This window comes from Phyllostomus hastatus, unplaced genomic scaffold, assembly GCF_019186645.2.
Source record: "Phyllostomus hastatus isolate PE091 unplaced genomic scaffold, TTU_PhHast_1.1 phas_contig_209, whole genome shotgun sequence".
Lineage (NCBI taxonomy): Eukaryota > Metazoa > Chordata > Mammalia > Chiroptera > Phyllostomidae > Phyllostomus > Phyllostomus hastatus.
In genome coordinates, this window is record NW_025333735.1 from 16,108,402 (window position 1) to 16,130,632 (window position 22,231).

General features: G+C 35.6%; 1 protein-coding gene across 2 annotated transcripts in view; it reads right to left on the minus strand.

Moving 5' to 3' along the window:
• Window positions 1–22,231, minus strand: part of LRRC7 (leucine rich repeat containing 7) — a 495,696-nt gene that overhangs the window by 121,844 nt on the left and 351,621 nt on the right. For both annotated transcript variants that reach the window (XM_045835283.1, XM_045835282.1), the window contains 2 exons: window positions 17,144–17,288; window positions 12,325–12,397 (listed from right to left, as the gene is read on the minus strand). In XM_045835283.1, the coding sequence (XP_045691239.1) occupies window positions 12,325–12,397; window positions 17,144–17,288 (218 nt within the window). The remainder of the gene's footprint in view (window positions 1–12,324; window positions 12,398–17,143; window positions 17,289–22,231) is intronic.

A 22,231-nucleotide genomic window follows, 5' to 3' on the forward strand; every position in this document is an offset into this window, starting at 1 on the left:
GGGTTTTAAAGACTTTGGCAGAACAATCATAATTTTCCTCATTGGTTATGTCTGCTTTGCACAGTTTCAGCAGGCAGCACGGTTGTTTTTCAGTTTCCCACTACCATGCAAAACAAGAGCTTCCTGCATTAGTAACACAACATTTTTACTGTACCATGGATATACTGAATTCATCACTTATAGCCTGAAAGTATTTTATATCTCTGGGATACAGAGAAAAGCTAATATGTGCAAAGCACATATTCTTCAATGATCTCTGAAGTTACAAAGATTCAAATTCATAATTTAACATTTCAACTGACTTTATTGATGGGTATCTTGTTCAAATCACCTAACATGTTTTAATATCAGATCTATATGAGTACAGTTGTATCACATTTACTCAGATTATCACTGGCATAGACCAAGTAAGTGAAAAAACTCAGACAGAGAAAGACAAGACCATAATCTCACTTATATGTGGAATCTAAAAACAAACCAACTGCCCTGAGCAGAGAACAGACCAGTGGCTGCCAGAGATGGAGGCTGAGGGTGGGGAAAATGCATGAAGGTAGTCTAAAGGTACAAATTTCCACTTATAAAATCATTAAGTCTTATGGATGCAATGTACAACATAATAACTACTATGTTGTGTATCTGAAGGTTCTAATCACAAGAAAAAATTCCAAGTATGTATAGTGATGGATGTTAACTAGACTTATTATAGTGATCATTTTGCAATATATACAAATATCAAATCACTATTTTATACACCTGAAACTGATATGTATTATGTCAATTATATCTTAATAAATAAAAATACATTCACATACTTTGTGCAAAAAAAAAAAGACCAAAATTACCTCTTTTTTTTTCTTTGCAGCTCTGTCTGTAGTCTATAATTGTACAGTTCAAGGTGAATAAAAGCTGCCAAGGAAGTGTAAAGTACTTTAAAGCGATGCTTCCCAAATGTTAGTGTAAATATGAGTCACCAGGAGAACTTTCTAAAATGCAGATTCATATTTAGTTGTTTGGGGGGGGGGGGGGTACCCAGGTCCAACATTTGTAATAAGATTCAATCAGTGATTTTCAACCCTTTCATCTCATGGCACCCATAAACTAATTCCTACAATTCTGTGGCACAACAAAAAATATATATTTTTGCCTATCTGACAAAAAGGAGGTATGGTTTCAATTCATTCACACCAGACTGCTATTGTTTTTTGGCTGTTGTGATTCCCTTATTTGACAATCTAAGGGAAAAGAGGTCAGTGCCCCTGACTGAATAGTCAGGTGTTAAGAATTCTTGTAGCGCACTGGTTGAAAATTGTTGTTCTAGGTGATATGGATGCTGCTGTTCCTGGGACTACACACTGAGTCACAGGCTTTAAATAAAACCCTCCCAAATATTTTAAGAGCAACATTTAAACACACACACACACACACATGACATGTCAGTAACAGCTAAAGTCCATCTAATTATTACAAGAGTTGTGAACACATTCAGTTAGGCTTTGTGTTACTTCACATATTGGTACAAATGACAGAACTGGAGGTAGTAATGTTTGAAATTACACAATAGTATTGGTTTAGTTTTCTAAAAATATTCTCTACATTTTTCTCTACTTTAGTTTAGTCTTCATGAATTAGTCTTGGTTGGGAAAATCTTACTGTCTCATTAACCCCCAATTACCTAGCTAATATGGGAGAGAAAATGTGAATATATTACACAGATAATCTATAATTTCACTTTAACATCATTTATGAACATTAGAAACCATTATATGTTCTACTAATGTAGATGCTAATAAACATAAAAATAAATGACTTTGAGCTTCAATTTCTTAGTTTACTTTTTAAAATATATTTTATTGACTATGTTATTACAGTTGTCCCATTTCCCCCCTTCAGTCCCCTCCACCGTGTACACCCCTTCCCACCCATATTCCCCCCGTTAGTTCATGATCATGTGTCATAAGTTCTTTAGCTTCTACATTTCCCAAACTATTCTTGTCCTCCCCCTGTCTATTTTCTACCTACCATCTATGCTACTTATGCTTCGTGCCTTTTCCCCCTCTCTCCTCCTCCCACTCTCCTGTTGCTAACCCTCCATGTGATCTCCATTTCTGTGGTTCTGTTCCTGTTCTAGTTGTTTGCTTAGTTTGTTTTTGTTTTTGCTTTAGGTGTGGTTGTTAATAATTGTGAGTTTGCTGTCATTTTACTATACCTGTTAAAAGAAATCAACCAATTCTTTTTCTAGGATAAGTCCCTTTAACATTTCATAAAGTAAGGGCTTGGTGATGATGAACTCCTTTAACTTGACCTTATTTGAAAAGCACTTTATCTGCCCTTCCATTCTAAATGAAAGCTTTGCTGGATAGAGCAATCTGGGATGTAGGTCCTTGCCTTTCATGGCTTGGAATACTTCTTTCCAGCCCCTTCTTGCCTGCAAGATCTCTTTTGAGAAGTCAGCTGATAGGCTGATGGGAACTCCTTTGTAGGTTACTGTCTCCTTGTCTCTTGCTGCTTCTAGGATTCTCTCCTTCATTTTCACCTTGGCTAATGTAATTATGATGTGCCTTGGTGTGTTCCTTCTTGGGTTCAACTTCTTTGGGACTCTCTGAGCTTCCTGGACTTCCTGGAAGTCTATTTCCTTTGCCAGAATGGGGAAGTTCTCCTTTATTATTTGTTCAAATAAGTTTTCCACTTGTTGCTCTTCCTCTTCTCCTTCTGGCACCCCTAAAATTTGGATGTTGGATCCTTTAAAGATGACCTGGAGGTTCCTAAGCCTCTCCTCATTTTTTTGAATTCTTATTTCTTCATTCCTTTCTGGTTGTTTATTTTTTTCTTCCTTCTGGTCCACTCCATTGATGTGAAACCCAGCTTTCCTTCCATCACTATTGGTTCCCTGTGTATTTTTCTTCATTTCACTTATTGTAGCCTTCATTTGTTCATCTAATTTGCAACCAAAATCAACCAATTCTGTGAGCACCCTGATCACCAGTGCTTTGAACTGATAGGTTGGCTATGTCTCGGTTGCTTAAAAAAACTGGTTGATGGGCTTTCAATTCTGTTTGAGCCATTTCCACACCTCCTTTGGTCTGGTTGCACCTGTTACATATGAAGTACAGAACCTTAGGTATTCACCAGGGTGGGGCACCCCAGTTGCTGGGTTGTGACGTTGTATGTGGGGGTGGGGTCCGAGAGGGAACAATGGTGCTTGCTCAGTTCTCCTTCAGACCTCAGTCCCTTCCACTGCTTCCCCCAAGCAAACTGAGCCCCTCTGGTACCAGTTCTCGTGTGGGTGGGCTTGTGCACACTGTGGGACCCTCCAAGGACCTCTCCTATGTGGCTGGGAGTCTCTCCCTGTGCCTCAATCCCCACAGGTGTCCTTAATCAGTGCCCTAAGGCTCTATTTCCCAGTACTGTGATCCTGGGTTATGTGCAGTGCCTTGCTTCACAATAGCCACCTCGCTGGGTCTGCCGGTTGCCACCCCTAGGCCGGGGTCTGCCAGCTGCTGCTTGAGCGTTCAGGGTCCACCCGCTGTGGTCTTGCATGCTCCATATGCCTTCTGTGCCCAATCCCAATGCTCTATGCTCTCCGTGCCACGTGACCGGGGCCTGGCTGCCTGACTCTGCCTCTCCTACCATTCTGGATGAACGTGTCTATTTTCTTGGTTGTCCAACTTCCATTCAGATTAGTTTTCTATCAGTTTTGGTTGTTACTCTGTTTGTAAATTGTTGTTGTCTCTATCTTGGTTGTGCGAGGAGGAACAGTGTGTTTACCTATGCCTCCATCCTTGCTGGAAGTCTCCAATTTCTTAGTTTACTTTTAACTCTTAATAAAAGTAGTACAATTCAGTGGAAAATATTCAGACAGGCTTGGGTTTCAATTTTAGTGTGCCCACCTAATAAATGAGTGAAATTGACAATTAAGCTATTTTTTATCTATAAAATTGATTGATAATGCCTAACATGTGGTTTGGTGAGGATTAAATATATGCTGAGCTGCTGGTGTAGATATGGTACTCCATTAAGATGACCTATTATGAGGTAGAAAGAGCTTAAAGTTTTTTTTTGAACAATCTGTTTCTGAAACATGTAGAGGTTATACTGTGATATCTGCTTTTTAAAATGGGTTGTTTCATGTAAGTAAAACCTTCCAGTAGACAAAATGTAAGATTACTAGTATTTATTAATAGGACATGAGAACTAGACACATCTCTGATGGTTATGAAAAACTGTAATTGTATTAGCAGAGATTTAGTTGAAAGGGATATAATAATTAAAGAGAGAGAGAGAGAGATAAAATGTGTTTGGAAATCACAAGCTACTGCTTAAAGGTGCCTGCTTAAAAAAACCTAGGGGTTAATAGGCCAAGCTGCAGCCAGCCAGCTGGGATGAAGTCTGGATTCTAACCATTACTAGTGGCAATGTCTTCATCAAGTTGCTTAATTACTCTGTGCCTCAGTTTCCTCACTGGGCACAAAGGGGTGATATCAGTACTTAACTATGTGTTGTAAAGACTGAACACATGCAAAGGAGTTAATATATGTAAAACACTTAGAATGAGCACATAGAAAACATTAAGTAACTTTGTCATTATCCTTATTTTCAGAGATGATAAAATCAATTATATTTAATTTAGGCCAGGAATCAAGTTTTAGATTCCATCCTTAATTTTCTCATTGATATTAAATGGGTTATTTGGGCTGCTTCTAAACAGTGGAAACAAATTAACAGAATTTAGACTAATTTTCTTCTATGGTGTTTACTAAATAAAAGTAACCCACTCGCTATACTAAATTTTATAGTCTAAGCCAAATTCAGTCAAATTGTCATGGAAATAGTATGTTAGGAATAGTTAATCATTTAGAGAGTTTATCTGTGAAGTATCTGACTGATAATGAGCAAATTTATCATTATTGTATAGTTATTATACTTTTCATTTGACCCAATTTTTTCCTTCTTTCCAAAGCAATTATTATTAACCTTTGCCTGCCTTTGCACTATTTGGAAAGTTAAATAGATTTTTAAAAAGAAAATCTGTAAAATTCTTTATTATAGGAGAAAAGTATACCCTAATGCAAAATACTGTTTAGAAGTATTTAGTGAACAGATCTATAACCTATGAGTAGAAAATAGTTTCACTCATTGCAAAAGACCCTTTAAAAAAGATTCCATGTGCTTCAAGTTAGGGTACTGAAAGATTTCTTAACTTTTTCTGCTATGACAGCCTGAGCAGACTAAGACAATGTATTACTATTGTATTTGTAAATAAGTATAAAGCATTTTTCTTTTTAAGAACTGGATATTTCATTCATGTTATATTACTATCCTCATACAGATGAAAATAAATAAAAAATTTAATCCTCATGACATTCTCCTGAGGGAGGCATTATTATTACAGTTTTCATTTTACTGGAGAGAGATCTAAAGCTCTATGTTACCCAATAGCACATCAAGCAGCTGGGTTTTGAACCCAGAAGGTCTGGCTCCAGAGCTAAAATAACCAGCTACTTGGTTAACTTCTCTAGAGCAGCTTCATTTTAAAGCCACACCTTAGGCAATTCTGAAGCTGACACAGTGGAGTAGGGTTTGAGGGAATACTTAGCTGACAAATATAAAAGTAAGCCGAGTCTAGATAGTGGTTCTCAAACTTTATTGTGCTGGCCCAATATCCAGAGTTTCTGATTTAGTGGATTGGGGTTATCTCTAAAAATTTGCATTTGTACCAAGTTCCCAGTTGAAGATGACGCTGCTGATCAGGGGAATACAGGTGAGAGCCACCAGTAAACTATTGAAAAGTTGAATTTTAGTGCAAACTAAGTTGGGTTTTATCCAATGAAGGGTTTGTGTGTGTATGACTTGTCTTTAATTTTTGGGTTAAAATAATACTACATGGAACAAAATTTAAAAAGTACAGAATGTACATGATAAAAGGAGTTTCCTTATGTACTCTATTTCCTAGCCCCAAAATTCTTTTTTCCAAAGCCATGTACATTTCCAGTTCCTTGCAAATTCTTCCAGTCTTAGGGAAAAGAGAGAAGCACAGTTCTTAGCACTCGGGTACCTATAAGAACATCTATTTATTTTCTTGTTATCATAGCAGTCTTGCAAATAGACTACTGGAATTTTCCATTTAGGGTGTTGACATAGTATAGACTAAACATCTGGATTAAAGAATTAGAAAATTTTAGGTTTAGGTGGAAGAATAAATGAGGAGATTATATAACTTGTTCAAGTTCATCCAGTAAGTGGTCAGCCAGGATTCACACCCATGCTGTTTGACTCCCAAGCCAGTGCTCCTTGTACAATACCTCAGGGCTCAAGCCCCTTAGAGAAGAGGGGACTTATTTAGCTTTGCATAACTACTCAGATTTTCTCATTCCCAGGCCAGGTGCCTTTCTGTTTGACCTCTATGAGGAAATGACTTTTTAAAATATCTGGAGTTTTGAGGTTTTATTGTTTTTGTTCACGACAATGAAGCTATGAGAGAGTAGGTTCAACGTGCAGTTTCTTTTCCTATGAAACATCTTTTGCCTCTAGAGCAATGTGGCCCATTAAATTACCAAATATTACAAAATATGTGACTCAGCTATCACATATATTAAGAGGCACCATATATAGTTCAACTGACAGCATAGCTTTGAAACCTGGTTACTTCTCTTAGCCTAAGTTTCTGTATTTGTTGATGGGGAGATAAATATGCACTGAATAGTATTAATGGGCCTTTAACTACATAAGAAGACATACAAAGCACCAAACATGGTGTCTGGTGCAATGTGAACACACACAAAAAGGTGTTTATTATTATTTTCATTGTACATGTAATTGTTAGAGCAGCTGGTATGTGCAAGCACAAATCAAGATTCAACTACAAATATAAATAATTTTATAAGTTATTGGCACAAAAGTCATGGGATCTATGTCAGCTGTGAAAAATGTTGAAAAATGAATTCTTCTAGTAGTTTTTAATATTTGGACTATTAAAAATTACCAAAGACAGCCCTGGCTAGTGTGGCTCAGTGGACTGAGTGTGGGTTTGCAAACGAAGGGGTCCCTGGTTCGATTCCCAGTCAGGACACTTGTTTAGGTTGCAGGCTAAGAAGCAACCATCGATGTTTCTCTCACCCATTGATGTTTCTCTACCTTTCTTCCTTCCACTCTCTCTAAAAATAAATAAATAAAATGTTTAAAAAATTACCAAAGACAGGTATAACGTATGAAAACAGTCTATGTGCAGAATGAGAGTTCTTCTGGTCACTGCAGCTGTTTGTAACATTTAGGATTGTGGTGCTCAGAGTCGTAGGTAGAGTGTTGCACAACAAAATGCAGACTATTGACTATTTACCAAACACTCCCTGCAACTGATCTGGGTTGCAATTTAATAGAATAAAAAAATGTCAACACTAGCCCTTGAACTAAACCTCTGATCTATCAATTCTGAATTTTCTAAGAGAAACAAAGCCATAATAATAATAATAACTATTAGTTTTACTTCATGTAGATTGCTTTTTAAGATGTACTATAAAATTTTAGAAATTTAGTCTATTTTTTGCCATATGTGCAAAAACAAAACATTTCTATACAAGTGCTATCTTTAAGTGAGAACATAAATTAGATAATAGTTATTATAGTTTTATTATCTAATCTATGTTGTGATATAGAACAGAAATCTTCAGAATTTTTTGGCCTTAAGACTCCTTTATATTTTATAAAATTACTGGTAACTTTTAAGAACTTTTGTTTATATGGTTTATATCAATTGGTATCTACTACATTATAAATTAAAACAATAATTTCTCAAATAATTATTTATTTTTTGTGCTTAAATAACAATAAAAAACAATGACATGTTAATATGAGTAACATATTTTTATAAAAGTAACTATATTTTCCCAAACAAGACCACTAAGTGAGAACAGTGACATTTTTATTTTTGCAAATCCCTTCAATGTTTCACTCAATAGAAAGCAACAGGATTCCCTTTTTTTCTAATTCCTTATTTTTCAAATATATTTTATTGATTATGCTATTACAGTTCTCCCATTTTTTTCTCCCCTTTATTCCCCTCTGCCCTGTACCCACTCTACCAACATTCCCTCACCGTAGTACATGTCCATGGGTCATACATATAGTTCTTTGGCTTCTCCATTTCCCATACTATTCTTAGCCTCCCCCTGTCTATCTTGTACCTACCATTTGTGCTTATTCCCTGTACCTTTTCCCCTGTTCTTCCCTCACCCCTCCCCTGCTGATAACCCTCCATGTGATCTCTATTTCTGTGAATCTATCTGTTCCTGTTCTAATTGTTTGCTTAGTTCATTTTTGTTTTTGTTGTTTTAGGTTCCATTGTTGACAGTTGTGAGTTTGTTGTCATTTTACTGTTTGTATTGCTGATCTTTTTCTTAAATAAGTCCCTTTAACATTTCATATAATAAGGGCTTGGTGATGATGAACTCCTTTAACTTGACCTTATCTGGGAAGTATCTGCCCTTCCATTCTAAATAATAGCTTTGCTTTTCATGACTTGAAATACTTCTTTCCAGTCCCTTCTTGCCTGAAAGGTTTCTTTTGAAAAATCAGCTGATAGTGTTATGGGAACTCCTTTGTAGGTAACTGTCTCCTTTTCCCTTGCTGCTTTTAAGATTCTCTCCTTATCTTTCATCTCGGATAATGTCATTATGATGTGCCTTGGTGTATGTTTCCTTGGGCCCAACTTCTTTGGGAATCTCTGAGCTTCCTGGACTTCCTGGAAGTCTATTTCCATTGCCAGATTAGGGAAGTTCTCCTTTATTACATTTTCAATTTCTTGCTCTTCCTGTTCTCCTTCTGGCCCCCCTATGATTCCGATGTTGGTACATTTAAAGTTTTCCTGGAGGTTCTTAAGTCTCTCCTTGTTTTTTTGGACTCTGTTTTTTCATTCTGTTCTGGTCAAATGTTTACTTCTTCCTCTGCTCCAAATCATTGATTTAAAAAAACTGATCTCAGTTTCCTTCCTTTCCTTCCTTTCCTCAGTTGGTTCCCTGTACATTTTTCTTTATTTCACTTTTCCCTCTATTTTGTCACCATATTTAACCATTTCTGTGAGCATCCTGATTACCAGTGTTTTGAGCTTTGCATCTGAGAGGTTGGCTATCTTGTCGCTAAGTTGTATTTTTTCTGGAGCTTTGATATATTCTTTCATTTGAAACATATTTTTTTTTGTCTCAGTGTTCCTGTTACGTCATAAGGGGTGGAGCCTTGGGTATTTGCCACCGCAGGGCAACCTACTTTGCTACGTTGTGGGGATGAGGTCTGAGAGGGAACAATGCTACTTGCTTAGCTCTCTGCTGGCTTTCAGTCACTTCCTCTGTTACCCACAAGCAAACTGGGTCCGTCTGGTGCTGATTCCTGGGTGGGTGGGTTTGTGTACATTCTAGGACCCTGTGATCTCTCCAACAACCTCTCCTGTGAGGCTGGGAGTTTCTCCTGCCACCTCAACCCCCACAGGTTTTTTCAGTAAGAGGTTTTGAGGCTTTATTTCCCTGAGCTGGAACCCTGGGTTGTGCAGTCTGTCCTGCTCCCCAGTTGTTCCTGGTTTCTACACATACAAATGTGGGACTGCCCGCTCCTCCAGCTGCTGTCTCTCCCAGTCTGCAGTCCACTGCCTTGCCGTGTCCTCTCTGCCCTGGCTGCCTGGCTCTGCCCCTCCTGACAGTTTGGATAAAGGTTTCTTCTTTAACTCCTTGGTTGTCAGACTTCCATACAGTTAGATTTTCTGGCAGTTCTGGTTATTTTTTTGTTTTTAAATTTGTTGTTGTCCTTCTTTTGGTTGTGTGGGGAGGCAAAATGTATCTACCTACATCTCCATCTTGGCCAGAATTCCACAACAGGATTCAGTCTGCTGGGGCGTATAGTTTAGATTGAATTAGTAAAAAACAAAGTTGAACCTTACACAGAAATCCAGTTAGAAAAGGGAGATGGACTTAAAATCTTTTTAAGAATATTGTGATTATTTTTTGCTTTTATACCAAAACTCAACAAGTGGCAGTTTCTTAGAGGATAATTGCCATTTGCAATCTGAAAGTATACTAATGAATTTTTCTTACTTCATTTACCAATACATTAAAATCTGTGGTCTGTACATTAAAGAACTGGTCTATTTTGAACTTTCAATGGGTCTATTACTCATGTCTAATTTTATAACTCATGCATTGGTTGTTTGGAAAATGTTGCTTCACTGAATTACACAGATTTTCCAAATGTTGACACATTTTATAGTATGGTATTAACAAATCACATTCATTAATATCACATCAGTCTTATCAGAAAAGTCTTTAAGAATTGGGAAGCTGCCAAGCTGAGTGACAGAATTTGCCAAAACTCTAACTTTTGCTTAATAGCTCTAATTTTGTTGTTGGCAACAAGTACTGTCAGTTGTTTTCTTGAACTATCAAGCTCACTTTGTTCATTTTTTGCCAAAATAGATGCCAAATACCCAAGTGTAAATAATCATAGTTTGCCAGTCATTTTCCTTTTTTTTTAAAGACTTTTTTTTAGAACCATTTGGTTCATAGAACAACTGAGCAGAAGAGACAGAAATTTCCCATATACTTCCTACTGGTTTATAAAAATGTTCTACTTTTGTAATTAGTCTTTTCCTCTAACACTTCCCTTTCATTTTCTTGAAATAATAATCAGAGGATGATAATGGCACTGAAAATTAAAAAAAAATGAGATTTTATAAGAGTATTCACCTTTATCCCTCTAAACCAATAATCAACCTTTGAATCGGGTTTAGGCCCATTTATCTTTTTTATATTTTAAGAGAAAATTTATCAATTTTAAAAAATTAAAATGAAAAGAAAACTAAGTATGTAAATAAACTAGCATACAATTTACTTGTGTACTAAAAAGTAAATTTGCTTTTAGATTATCAAACTTCTTTAATTTGTCTTCACAGAGCTAGAGTTAGTATATATAAATTATATAAGAAATTCAGTATTGATCTAAAAAGCCAAGATTAGTCCTTCAGAATGTAATTAAATAGGAAGAATTTTTTAAAAGCATCAGACTGATAAAGATAATTTCTTTTATGTATCTCTAAAAAAGATGAATTTGTCTCTACTTTCTGTTAAAGAAAATGGAAGTAACTGTGAGAATCAAACATATAGTATGATGAGGGCATTAAAATATTAAAAAGTGATTGAGACTTTTAATACTCTCCAAAGTCTGGACATTAGAATTTAAATTTAGCTCAATTGTTCCACTCTTAGCAAGTGAAGTTTTTCATATCAATGGTTACTTGCCAACTTGGGGTGAAGAAGCAGGAGAGGAAAGGACACCAGAAAATCTTTGGGATTGAAGGATATTTTTACCATCTTGATTGTAGTGATGGTTTCATTGCTTTATATCTATGTCAAAACTTATTAAATTGTAGACTTTAAGTATGTGCAGTTTGTTGCATGTCAATTATACCCAATAAATCTGTTTTTAAATAAAAGCTCCGTACCCCAAATATACCCAAATCTGTCAATTACATATATATGTACATATACATATATACATATACATATACATACATACATACATATATATATATATATATATATATATATATATATATATATATATATATAATTCTTCACAATGAGATGTGGAACAAAATCCCTATGTAATGGTCTTATATAATTTCAGAATGAAGACACCTTATTGATGTCTCATTTTATATCAACTGTAAACAAACATTTCAGTGAAATACTGAATTGAGAACCAAAGATTAAGGTCAACATAAAATTATATGTAAATTGCTCTCAAATAAATAAAATATATTTTATCCTTAAAAGGCAATAACAACCTTCCATCCTGGAGCTTTGAAAAATGCAAGCTAAAACAGATGATTATCTCTTTAGCTTCTAAAAATATATTAAACTTCTATAAATATCAATTATTACTAATTATGTAATGGTAATGTATACACAATGCAGATTAAATTGATTTTATTTTGTAGGACATATTCAAGTAAGTTTAGAGCTCCTACTCAGTCAAAACATCAAAATAATAAAGCAGAAAATTACAGGCAGGAGTATAATTGAAGGCCTAGGTTATCACTTTGCTTATGGAAGAGTCATGGTCAAACACTTTTCGTGATTTTATATAGTTGGGTATCAACATATTAAAATATAAAACTAAATTAAGATGTATACAAATGTACAACTAAATAAAATATGATCTAAAGTAAGTTTACATGTGAACAAGATTATTAGTATCTCTAGTGGAAAATGTTTTGAAATCAAACTTAATAAATCCTTTTGTTTCTGGCTTTAGAGAGGCTGACTGGTATGAAACTTTGGCACTTACTTTCCAATTGTATTGGGTAGCAATGTAAGTTGATTATCATCTACTTTCAGAGTAGTTAGTTTTTTCAACAGTCCTGAAACAGAGAAGTTTTATTAATACATAGGAACAGATTTTTTATGGGAAATGCACTATAAAAGAAATAAAAGAATCACTTGTGATAAATATTTGTTATGCTGATTGGCTGTACTCTGCTTATATTAGACATAGCACTCTGCTACACTACAAACTGATATTTGTGTGTAGTCTATTTTTGACTTTACAGTTGCAAAAAAATTTACTTATGTGAATGGGAGTTCAAGTACATCAATGCAGACAAGCAAGCAAAACATAGGGCTCCACAGAAATGTGAGCTGACAGTAACGCTATCACATTTCTGTTTTCTATTATGCAGAAAATTGACCAGATGAAATCTTTCAAGCCAGCTGTGATTTAATATTTAATTAACTTGTAAGCACTAATAACTAACATTCCTGTTGTGATGCAAATTGAAAACAAATCTGAATTAAGCCTAATAATTAACAAATGGGTACTGAGGAATGCAGGGGTTATAATTATGGACTTGGAATATTACAACATATGATGTCATACTCTTTTTGTTACCATAAATCCTTGATTTGGATCAGCAGTAAGCACAAAAACTTAAAATTGTTAATATACTATGCAGAACTTGCCAAGAACTGAGGGTCCAACTATTTAGATTTACTGTTTGGTATATACCCTCCATACCCTTACCTCTTACTGTGCTCCCAGGGTTTTAATGAACATTAGCCACCGAGTAATCAAAGAACAGTTTCCTTTAACCTGCGATAGCATCACCTATACTATCAATATGACTTAAATAGCTAAAATCCAAGGGCAAAGTATTAATAGTTGGCTAATTTTTGTTTTATATTGGAAATATGCATATATATATGTCATAGACGACTTGTTTTGCAGAAAGCTGGTTCTGATGGATAGAGTAGGTTTCATGGTCAATGTGTTTGGGAAATGCCAAATTAAACAAAATTAAATAGATTTTTAATGAAGTTTTTCTAGGAGCTTTTAATATACTAATCTAGCAATGCAACTGTAAAGTCATCATGGCATTCTTGAGTATGCCTGCAAAATATCTCATACATGCAGTGCATTGTGAATGTGCTTTGAGAAGCAGTGCTATAGGTGATGCCCACCCACCTCAAGTATTTTAAGATTCCTTAAAGGTACAGAGTAAGTCACAAAGATTCTGAGATAAAGCTGCTGTTGGACTTAAATTTTGGGGTGCTCAATTACATATCCTTCAGAAGCACTTACAATCCCTACTCTGAGGGAGAGAAATGTTACCACTGTCACACTGCTGTGAGAAAATACCCATAATTTTTAGAGCTTAACTACATCAGCTTGTGACCCCAGGACACACTGCTGAAAACAGTAGCACCTGCCAAAGAAGTCATTTATCTCTGAAGGCTGAACACCCACTACCATGCATTCATCTATGTTAGGGGACTGAGTCACCCTACCTTCTCTGGCTTGTATGTTTAATATCAACCTTGGAAGTATAAAAGAACCCCTGAGCTTGTTCATCACTTGTGAAAAGAAAACAGGGGACTATGAATTATAGGTAAATTTGATGTGATTTGGTAACCTTGATCAAACTACTGCCCCTGTTCACCAGTGGAGTTACAGTAGGGTTGGCAGTCTCACTATCACTTGACTAGGTCATAAGAAGTTTTGATCTGGGTTACAGAGAGCTGAGCACACTCCATGATGAAGCCAGCTAGGCTCCAGAGCATTCTTTTAAGAGAATCACAGTCCACAGGTCTGATGCTCTCATGAGGAAATCATGATGCAGGTTAGGGACTATGGCCAGAAGGCTGACTAACAGATTTTTCTGAAGAATAGGGTGGTGGCTCTGACACTTGACAGAATTTTCTACATCTTTGAAAACTGAAGCAAATTAATCTCCCTACTCAGTTCTGTGTCTGTGAATTTAAAGGAATCTCACTCATTTGTGATGTGGTTATTTTATCACTCACATAGTCCATCCGAGGGGTGCTCTTCGGACAGATTATGGAGCTTCTGTAGGAATCAGAATGGCCTTGGATTGGAATGAGGTCAGTGGCCTCATTGTCATTGTTACTCATTGTTTTCCTCTGGCAGATATTTCCTTTACTGCATTTCTATACCATGTCTGTGTGGGCTCCCTTTGTCTACCCCTGGGAATCAAAAGTATTTCACATTCCTTCCTTATACTTGCACCCTTCTCCAGTTCCCAACCCCTTTCCCCTATAGTCCCAATTTGGAAGTGCTGAAGAGAAACAAAAAGGAGGCTTTTTACTATGATTTTAGCTATAAATTATAATTAGCATTGAATATATTAAATATTAATATAATTTATTAAATTAGCTAATATTTACATGAAATGTATGCATATGTAATAGAATTTTGCAAGCCAAATAGCTGTACATTCATTAAATCTAAGATTATGATAATTATTATAATAGCTAATATTGATTTAGTGCCTATTATGTTCCAGGTATCATTTCACACAGTTTTACAGAGATTAATTCATTTAATCCTCAGAATGAATTTGTCTAAAGTCACATAGCTAGTAAGACAGAAAAGCAAGAACCTGAACGCAGGTAACTGGACTACAAAGCTGCCTTCCCCAGACCAGCAGGCTAATATCTTAGCCTACTTTCTTAAAGGAAGATGCTTTAAACAAATACTATATCATATTTTGTTTCACTGTGTGACACTTTTATTTCCAGGATTTCTAATTGGTTATTTTTTAAATTACTCCTGTTCTTAGTCATAGCTCCTGCTTTTGTTTTAGAAATTATTATTTTTACAAATATTATTCTTCCTTTTATCTATTTGAATATCTACACATTACTTAAAGTATTTTTTTACATTGCTTGATAATTTTGGTTTGAGTAAATATTCCTACTTGTTTGAATATTTGCTTGCCATAACAATATTAGCTTTAATTTTGTTTGCTTGTTTGTTTGTTTACATGCTCATTTGCGAGGGTGAATGTAGTCTCATTATCTTTGCTCACCCCTGTCTGGCAGTTTTATGATTCCCTCTACCTGTTCCTCACCTTTCTGGAGCTCAGAACCAGGTCCTGTATTAGCAACATGGTGTTCTCATCCCACTGGATATTGCAAGTCTAGTCCAAACCAGCCTGTGACTTGCTACAGTTTTCACCAGTGAATCTGTGTATGTTCTTACCTTCCATCCTAGCTCCACATATTAGTTGTAGGTTTGTGCAGCCTCTCTTTACTGAAAAGGGGTCTCCTTCTCAATCTCCTATAAATTTGAGTTCCCTTGTTATGCTTAAGGTTTTTTTTCTTCCTCTTTACTGCAGGAAAGGAACTGAAGGATGCCACTGTTGTTTGTGGTCTGGAGTCTACTAGGCCTGGGGTCACTGGTGTGTTTTTATTCTATATCAGGTTCAGGTAGGTGTTCATTCTTCTTACATATGGCTAACTCACTTTATTTACTAAATATTTAAGGGGCACTTACCATACACTAGGTATAGTTCTTGGTATTGATGAGGCAGTAATGACCGTAAGTAAATTGACTACTCTCACTATGCCTTTGAAGAGGTATGGAGTGGTGTTTGAGCAGGAGTGATCATTTGGTCATCTTGATCGCAGGATGCTCCTTTCAGCATTATACTTTCTTACCTTCTCTTGCACAAGATAGTATTTCCTAAACTTACTTGATCATAAATTTAATCTAGGATATTTAAATAACAGATTAGAGAGTTTATCACAAACTTTACTGATCAGAATTTTCAAAGGAACAGCTTGGAAATGTGGAAGTGTTTAGTAAAGCTCTCAGATCAGTTTTATGGCAGAGCAAATTAGAGAAATGCTGTTATAAAATATGTGATTATATAAATAAGTCATCAAATTTATAAAGAAAAGCTAGTCTGTTTTGTTAAAATTATGTTCTCTATTAGCCTGAAAATGGAAGTAATAGAATATTGAAGAACAATTTGGAATCCTGACTTGTCTTCTATCTTCCCTTCAATTAGGCTTCCTAGGTTGTGACTTAATTTTCCAAAATATTAATAAGTTCCAGAACATATGACACATTAAATTCAGAGTATAAAAAACTCTATTCTGAAGTTAAGTAATTTGATGATTACCCTACTTGATGAGTACACTCATAAATAATAATAGCAAGATAGCTATACAAAAAGGTTTGTTAATTTTTAAAATTAGATTCTTTTATTATTTTATTCATATATAATTTATAACAAAAATGGATTGAGTGTTTAATATATGCTAAAAGAAAGACTATCTTCTGTCATGAATGTCAGCATGTAAAAGAAAATGAGCCTTTTTAAAAGAACTGGGAGGCATTTTATATTATTATGCATTTTTATGTTATTTGTAGGTCATAGCAATGTTATAAGAATATTAAAGATAGAATATAGCAATACTATGTGAATAGAAGCTACTGTAATTCTATAGTAATAAAAGGGAACATGCATAGTTATCAAATTACCCTAAAGCTAAGATGTATACTACTTACAATAACAGTTTACAACTTAGGAGATATGAAAACAATTTAAATATATCAATTTAGTAAGATCATTTTAATAGGAGAACCTTCTTAAATTTGACAACTGGAGTTATCATCTAATTTTAAGATATTGGTAAAATACAGTTTTATCACCTTGAATAATGCTAATTATTAATATCATACTAATAACTTGCTAATTTATTAATGTCAAGCTAATAGCATATTGCCCACATCTAAAACAAACTATCCTGCCAAAAAAGAAAACAGAATATTTGACAAACATTATGACAAAATATATTCTCACCTATAGAGTCTGGCAACTGTTGTAACATATTGGATGACAGTAAGAGGTCCTCGAGGGCTTCACATCCAGAAATGTCCATGTCAACTGTTTCTATTCTGTTTTTGGACATATCCAGGTACACCAACATCTTTAACTTCCCTATAGACTTGATGACATTGCATAAACTCAGGGTTAGTTGAGAAACTTTCAAAAGACATTTTAAAGTTGTAAAAACCACAGCACTATTAAATTAACTTTAAAAGAAGCTACAATAGTAAGTGTTGCCCAGAGTGTGGAGAAACTATAACTCTCCTCTGTTGTCAGTTGGAATGTAAAACAGTGCAGTCACTTTGGAAAACAGTTTGGTAGTTCTTCAAAATGTTAAAGTAGAGCTTGCATCTGACCCAATATTCCCTAAGTAAATATTCAAGAATGACTACACAAAAACACTAATATTCAAAGCAGTACTTTTCACAGTAGCCAAAAAGGGGACACAATGCCAGTGTCCATTAATTGATGAATGGATAAACAAAATGCAGAATATCTGGATGTTGGAATTTTTTTATCAATAAAAAATAAAGTACTGGCACATGCTACAAAATGTATAAACCTTGAAAACATATGCAGTGAAAAATGCCAATCACAAAAGACCACCTATTGCATGATTCCATTTACATGGTGCATCCAGAATAGGCAAATCTATAGAGAGTGGATTGGGATAGCTAGATGCTGAGGTTGAGGATGGGGTAAGGACGTGACTGCTACTGGCTTCTGGGTTTCTTTTAGAGGTAATGGAAATATTCTAAAATTAGATTTTGGTGATGGCTGCACAGCTATGTGAGTGTTCTACAAACCAATGAATTAAATACTTTAAATGGGTGAATTTTATGGTGTGTGAATTATATCTCAATACAGCAGTTAAAAATAAATACAGCAATAATCTCAAAGTTGCCACTGAATTAAATAAATAAATGTGAAGTTGCTACCCAAGCAACATCTGTTGACATGTTGATTCTTAAAATTTCAAATGCATAAGAAAGGTTTTACATTGTGATTTGTACTGAGCAGGTTCAATATTTTGTTCATTCAACACTTTTTTTCAGAATCTACTGTGTCTCAGAGCTTTTGTTACATACTGGAGAATAATCGTAAGTCAGCTAAGTATGGGGAGAGACTTATCGTGATACAGTCTTTATCCCGAAGCAGCTCGTAGTAGTGAAGGAAACTGTCAAATAAACAAATTATTATAATACTCTACAATATGTACAATAAAAACAAGCATGCAGGGAATGCCATAGAAACACAGGACTGCAAATTGCCTGGAGGCCGTTGCTTGTCAAGAAAAGGAGAGACTGCACCTGGGAGAGAGAACAAGCACACACACTCCCAGAGAAGTGTGAAGAAGCATGGAGTGCTTGAGGAGGGGGAAAAGATTCAAAGTGACAGAACATAGTGATGAAGTTAGGACTGTAGGAGGCCAGCTGTTAAAAGGCCTCACATGTTACGTAGGGAGATAGGAAGTCCATATAATAGACAAGGAAAGTTGTTCAAGGCTCTTCAGATGGAAAAATGACATGATCAGATTTGTGCTTTGAAATAATAACTTCAGGGAATTGTAAAGAGAAGATTTGTGACTGGGGTCAGGGTGACCCATTAGAAAAATCTGGAAGCAGCTGAGCTGAGGAGATGAGAGGGACCTGAATTAATGCAGCAGAAGTGAGGATGAAGAAGGGATGGGCTTAAGAAAAATTTAGATGTGGAAAGACTGAATTAGTAACTGAATCCTGAGGATGGGGGAGGAATTAAGTCACACCTTGGGTGAGGAGTGAACAGTAATCACTTAGTTGAGACAATGGACTGTAGTAGAACTTAGAGCAAGATGAAAGTTATAATTTTCCTTTTTTTTAAGGTCACATATTGCAAATAAATATCCCACACATACCATTGTTCAGTGGTTCATCTGTTTCTCTGGTCTCTACCTGTTTACACTTTACTGTATTGTCTCTACTTATTTGACAAAGTAAAACTAACCAAATAATACGTAAAATTAATTTATTAGACATACATGCACACAGTTGGCACTGTGCTAATTACTTTATATTAATTATTTGACTTAATACTTTATATTCTCACTCCTCAAAATGTATTTTGCAGACCAGCAGCACTAGTACCACTTGGGAGCTTGTCAGTAATTTGGACTCTCAGATCCACTCCGGACACGAATTAGAATCTGCACTTTCACACACATCAAAGCTTAGCAGTTAAGTAATGTCACCCATTGGGTTCCCTGCAAAGTGGAGGCAAAGAGTTTATGAGAGAGAGTTCTTAGGGTCAATACCAGTGGAAAGAAAGAGGTAAGGAAGGAAGTAGCATTGGGCAGCTGAAGAAATTGGTCTGTGAACAAGTGTTAAGGAACTTCTAGGCTGACCCTATAAGGAGCACTGAAGTTGGGATTGCCTTAGAGTTGTCCTGTGTGGGGGTCAAGGGGCCAGGCTTTTATACACCTGCATTGACTGATCATTGGATGGAGGTCTCCCAGAAGAAGGGTGTGACTCGGGTGAGGAGGTCCTCTGCAGCTGAGGCAATTCCTGAAGAGGGTGGAGAGCTGCATACAGCCTTCCTAGAAGCTGGGGGAATAGAGTAAGTCTTCATTCCAGGAGGCTGATGCATGACAGCAGCTAGTACAAGTAATATTCCAAGGTTACCCTGTTAATATGGAGTAGAGCTAAAATTTAAATTCACTTTTATTGGATTACACACTACAAAGCCTAGTGGATATATTGATAGTTCTGCTTTCTAACTTCCTGATCCACCCAGCACACAGCTCTACCCTGCCCCCCATATGGACATACAGCGTGACCTAAGTCTTGGAGGAAGTTAATAGTTGCTAGGCCAGAAACTGAGTACTTTGGGTGAGTCAAGCCAGAGGGCTGAGTTTCTCTCCATGGCCAGCAATATGTCATTTGGAAAAATACTGTCACTTTACTTATAGCTTTCTACCCCAAGGAACCATTATGTTGCTTTATCTCATTCTTCTTTTCTGGTGAGCAAGAAAAAAAATGATATATGTGTTTATGTGTGTGCATGTCTCTTTTCTTGTCCCTTTATCATGATGAACTTTCTTCTTTGAAGCTTCCTTCATTGCTATCTCCAGTACAACTCAATATTTTGGTTTGAAGTTTTTCAACATCTTTTTTGGAAATAAAATAAGTCTTTGGTGCTTATTTTTAGTTTTTCTAAACCTTCACTCTCAGAAACCTTATAAAAGTAATAGTATCCTAGAGTGATAAAGGTCTTTAAGTCCCAATAACTCAGAGTCCTTGAAGATACTGACTGTCCCTCCAACATCCCTCAGGACCTAGAGGCTCTATAGATGAATAGTAGAGAACAAATGAGAGGAGCAGAAGCCATCACAAACAAAAGAAGATATTGAAGTTCTTTAAAAGTCAATGAGGATTCAATACATTGTTTAGTGATGTCTTGGTTGATTGATTTTAGAGTGATGGTCACAAGACAGAGTTATGTAGAAGACTAATGTTTAATCATTATCTATTTCTGTCTCTGATTTATGAAAAATAGAGTGGAAAAGTGATAGTCCAGGCTTCCAAAATTTTTAAAAAAGTATATTAACTTAATATATTATGATGCATGAACTAATAATAAAATAAACTTGCTTTTATTCCTGTCTTATGACACTAAATATTTAAGATTAATCATTCTGTGTAATTGGTAGACACAGGCTGAAGACTACATTCAAGAGTAGCCTTTCAAAGTCATGTGTTCCTAGTGAATCATATAACAACTATTGTGAGCACTGACGTTCAGAAAGCCATGCCTGATTATGACAGGGAGTTGTGGGGTATTCCCACAAGGTACATAGCAAAATCTGAAATTCAAGTGTACTCAGTAAAGTAAGAAATCTGTTTAAAGTTCTCAATATATGAGAAAAATCTACTACTGAAACAGACTAATTAGGCAGCAGTATTTGTTTTATGGATTTTATACCACCTTGCCATTTCAAAAATAAGATTACTAAGGAATTTGAGGTCTGAGTTGATTTGCAAGATTGGATTTTTGGAATGTAATGATTGTGAAAAGTAGGATAAACCTAATTTTCATTTGTACCTCCTACTGATTCTATAGTGACAACATTTTGGAGCATAATAGTGAACATAATTATGAACAACAGCTTCTGGTGTGGGATTGAATTGCAGTTCCACCATTTACTGACTGTGTGACCTTGGGCCACTTAGTTAGTTACTTGCTCTTTCTGTTTCAGTTTCCTCATATATAACACAAGGATGATAAAAACCCAATTTCATAGTTATTATGAGGATTCATTGGGTCAATATTTGTAAAACACTTAGATAAAAGCCTAGCCCATGATAAATGCTGTGTGGTTTTGAATAAAAAAATATATTGAAGTAGCAGGTATTAACTTTTCTGGCCATGCATTCTGATTCCTCAGTCTTGCACAGGGCATTGATGAGGGTCTCACCTGTGTTGCCCAAGATTTGTGCATACCTTCGTTATGGCACAATCAGGCCCCACTATGTATAGTGAAGTCCAGATCTCTCTCCTGTTATGTGTGAGCTCCTCAAACAAATATACTCAAGATCATTGAATATATTATCTTTGTAGCCCTGACAGTAGCATAGTTTCTGGTTGATACAGGTATGTTTGTAAATGGTTTTTGAATAAATCAATAAATAGTAGGTGTGCATGCTTTTCTGGTTTGCATCTGTGATGATGGTAGAAATCTATTTTTTATAAGAAAAGAAAGTGTTTTTTCCTAATCTTTTGACAGCTTTCTTCTTTATGTGGCCTCACACTTGTTCTAATGAAAATAAGCTTCTTGTTCCTGTTGCCTTTATAATCATTTAAAGAAAATTTTAATGTCAATTCAAGAGAGGAATAAAACTGGCTTTGGGAATGCACATCTAAATCTCAGCAGCAGAAGTATTACAAATTCAACTGTCTGAGTTACTCAGCCTAATGCAAGAAGTTTGGAATTGGCTATTACCACTGGGAGTCTTGTGGCTGCTGTGTGTGTGTGTGCATACACATACTTATATGAATGCATGTGTTATGAGAAGCAAGAGGCAGTGT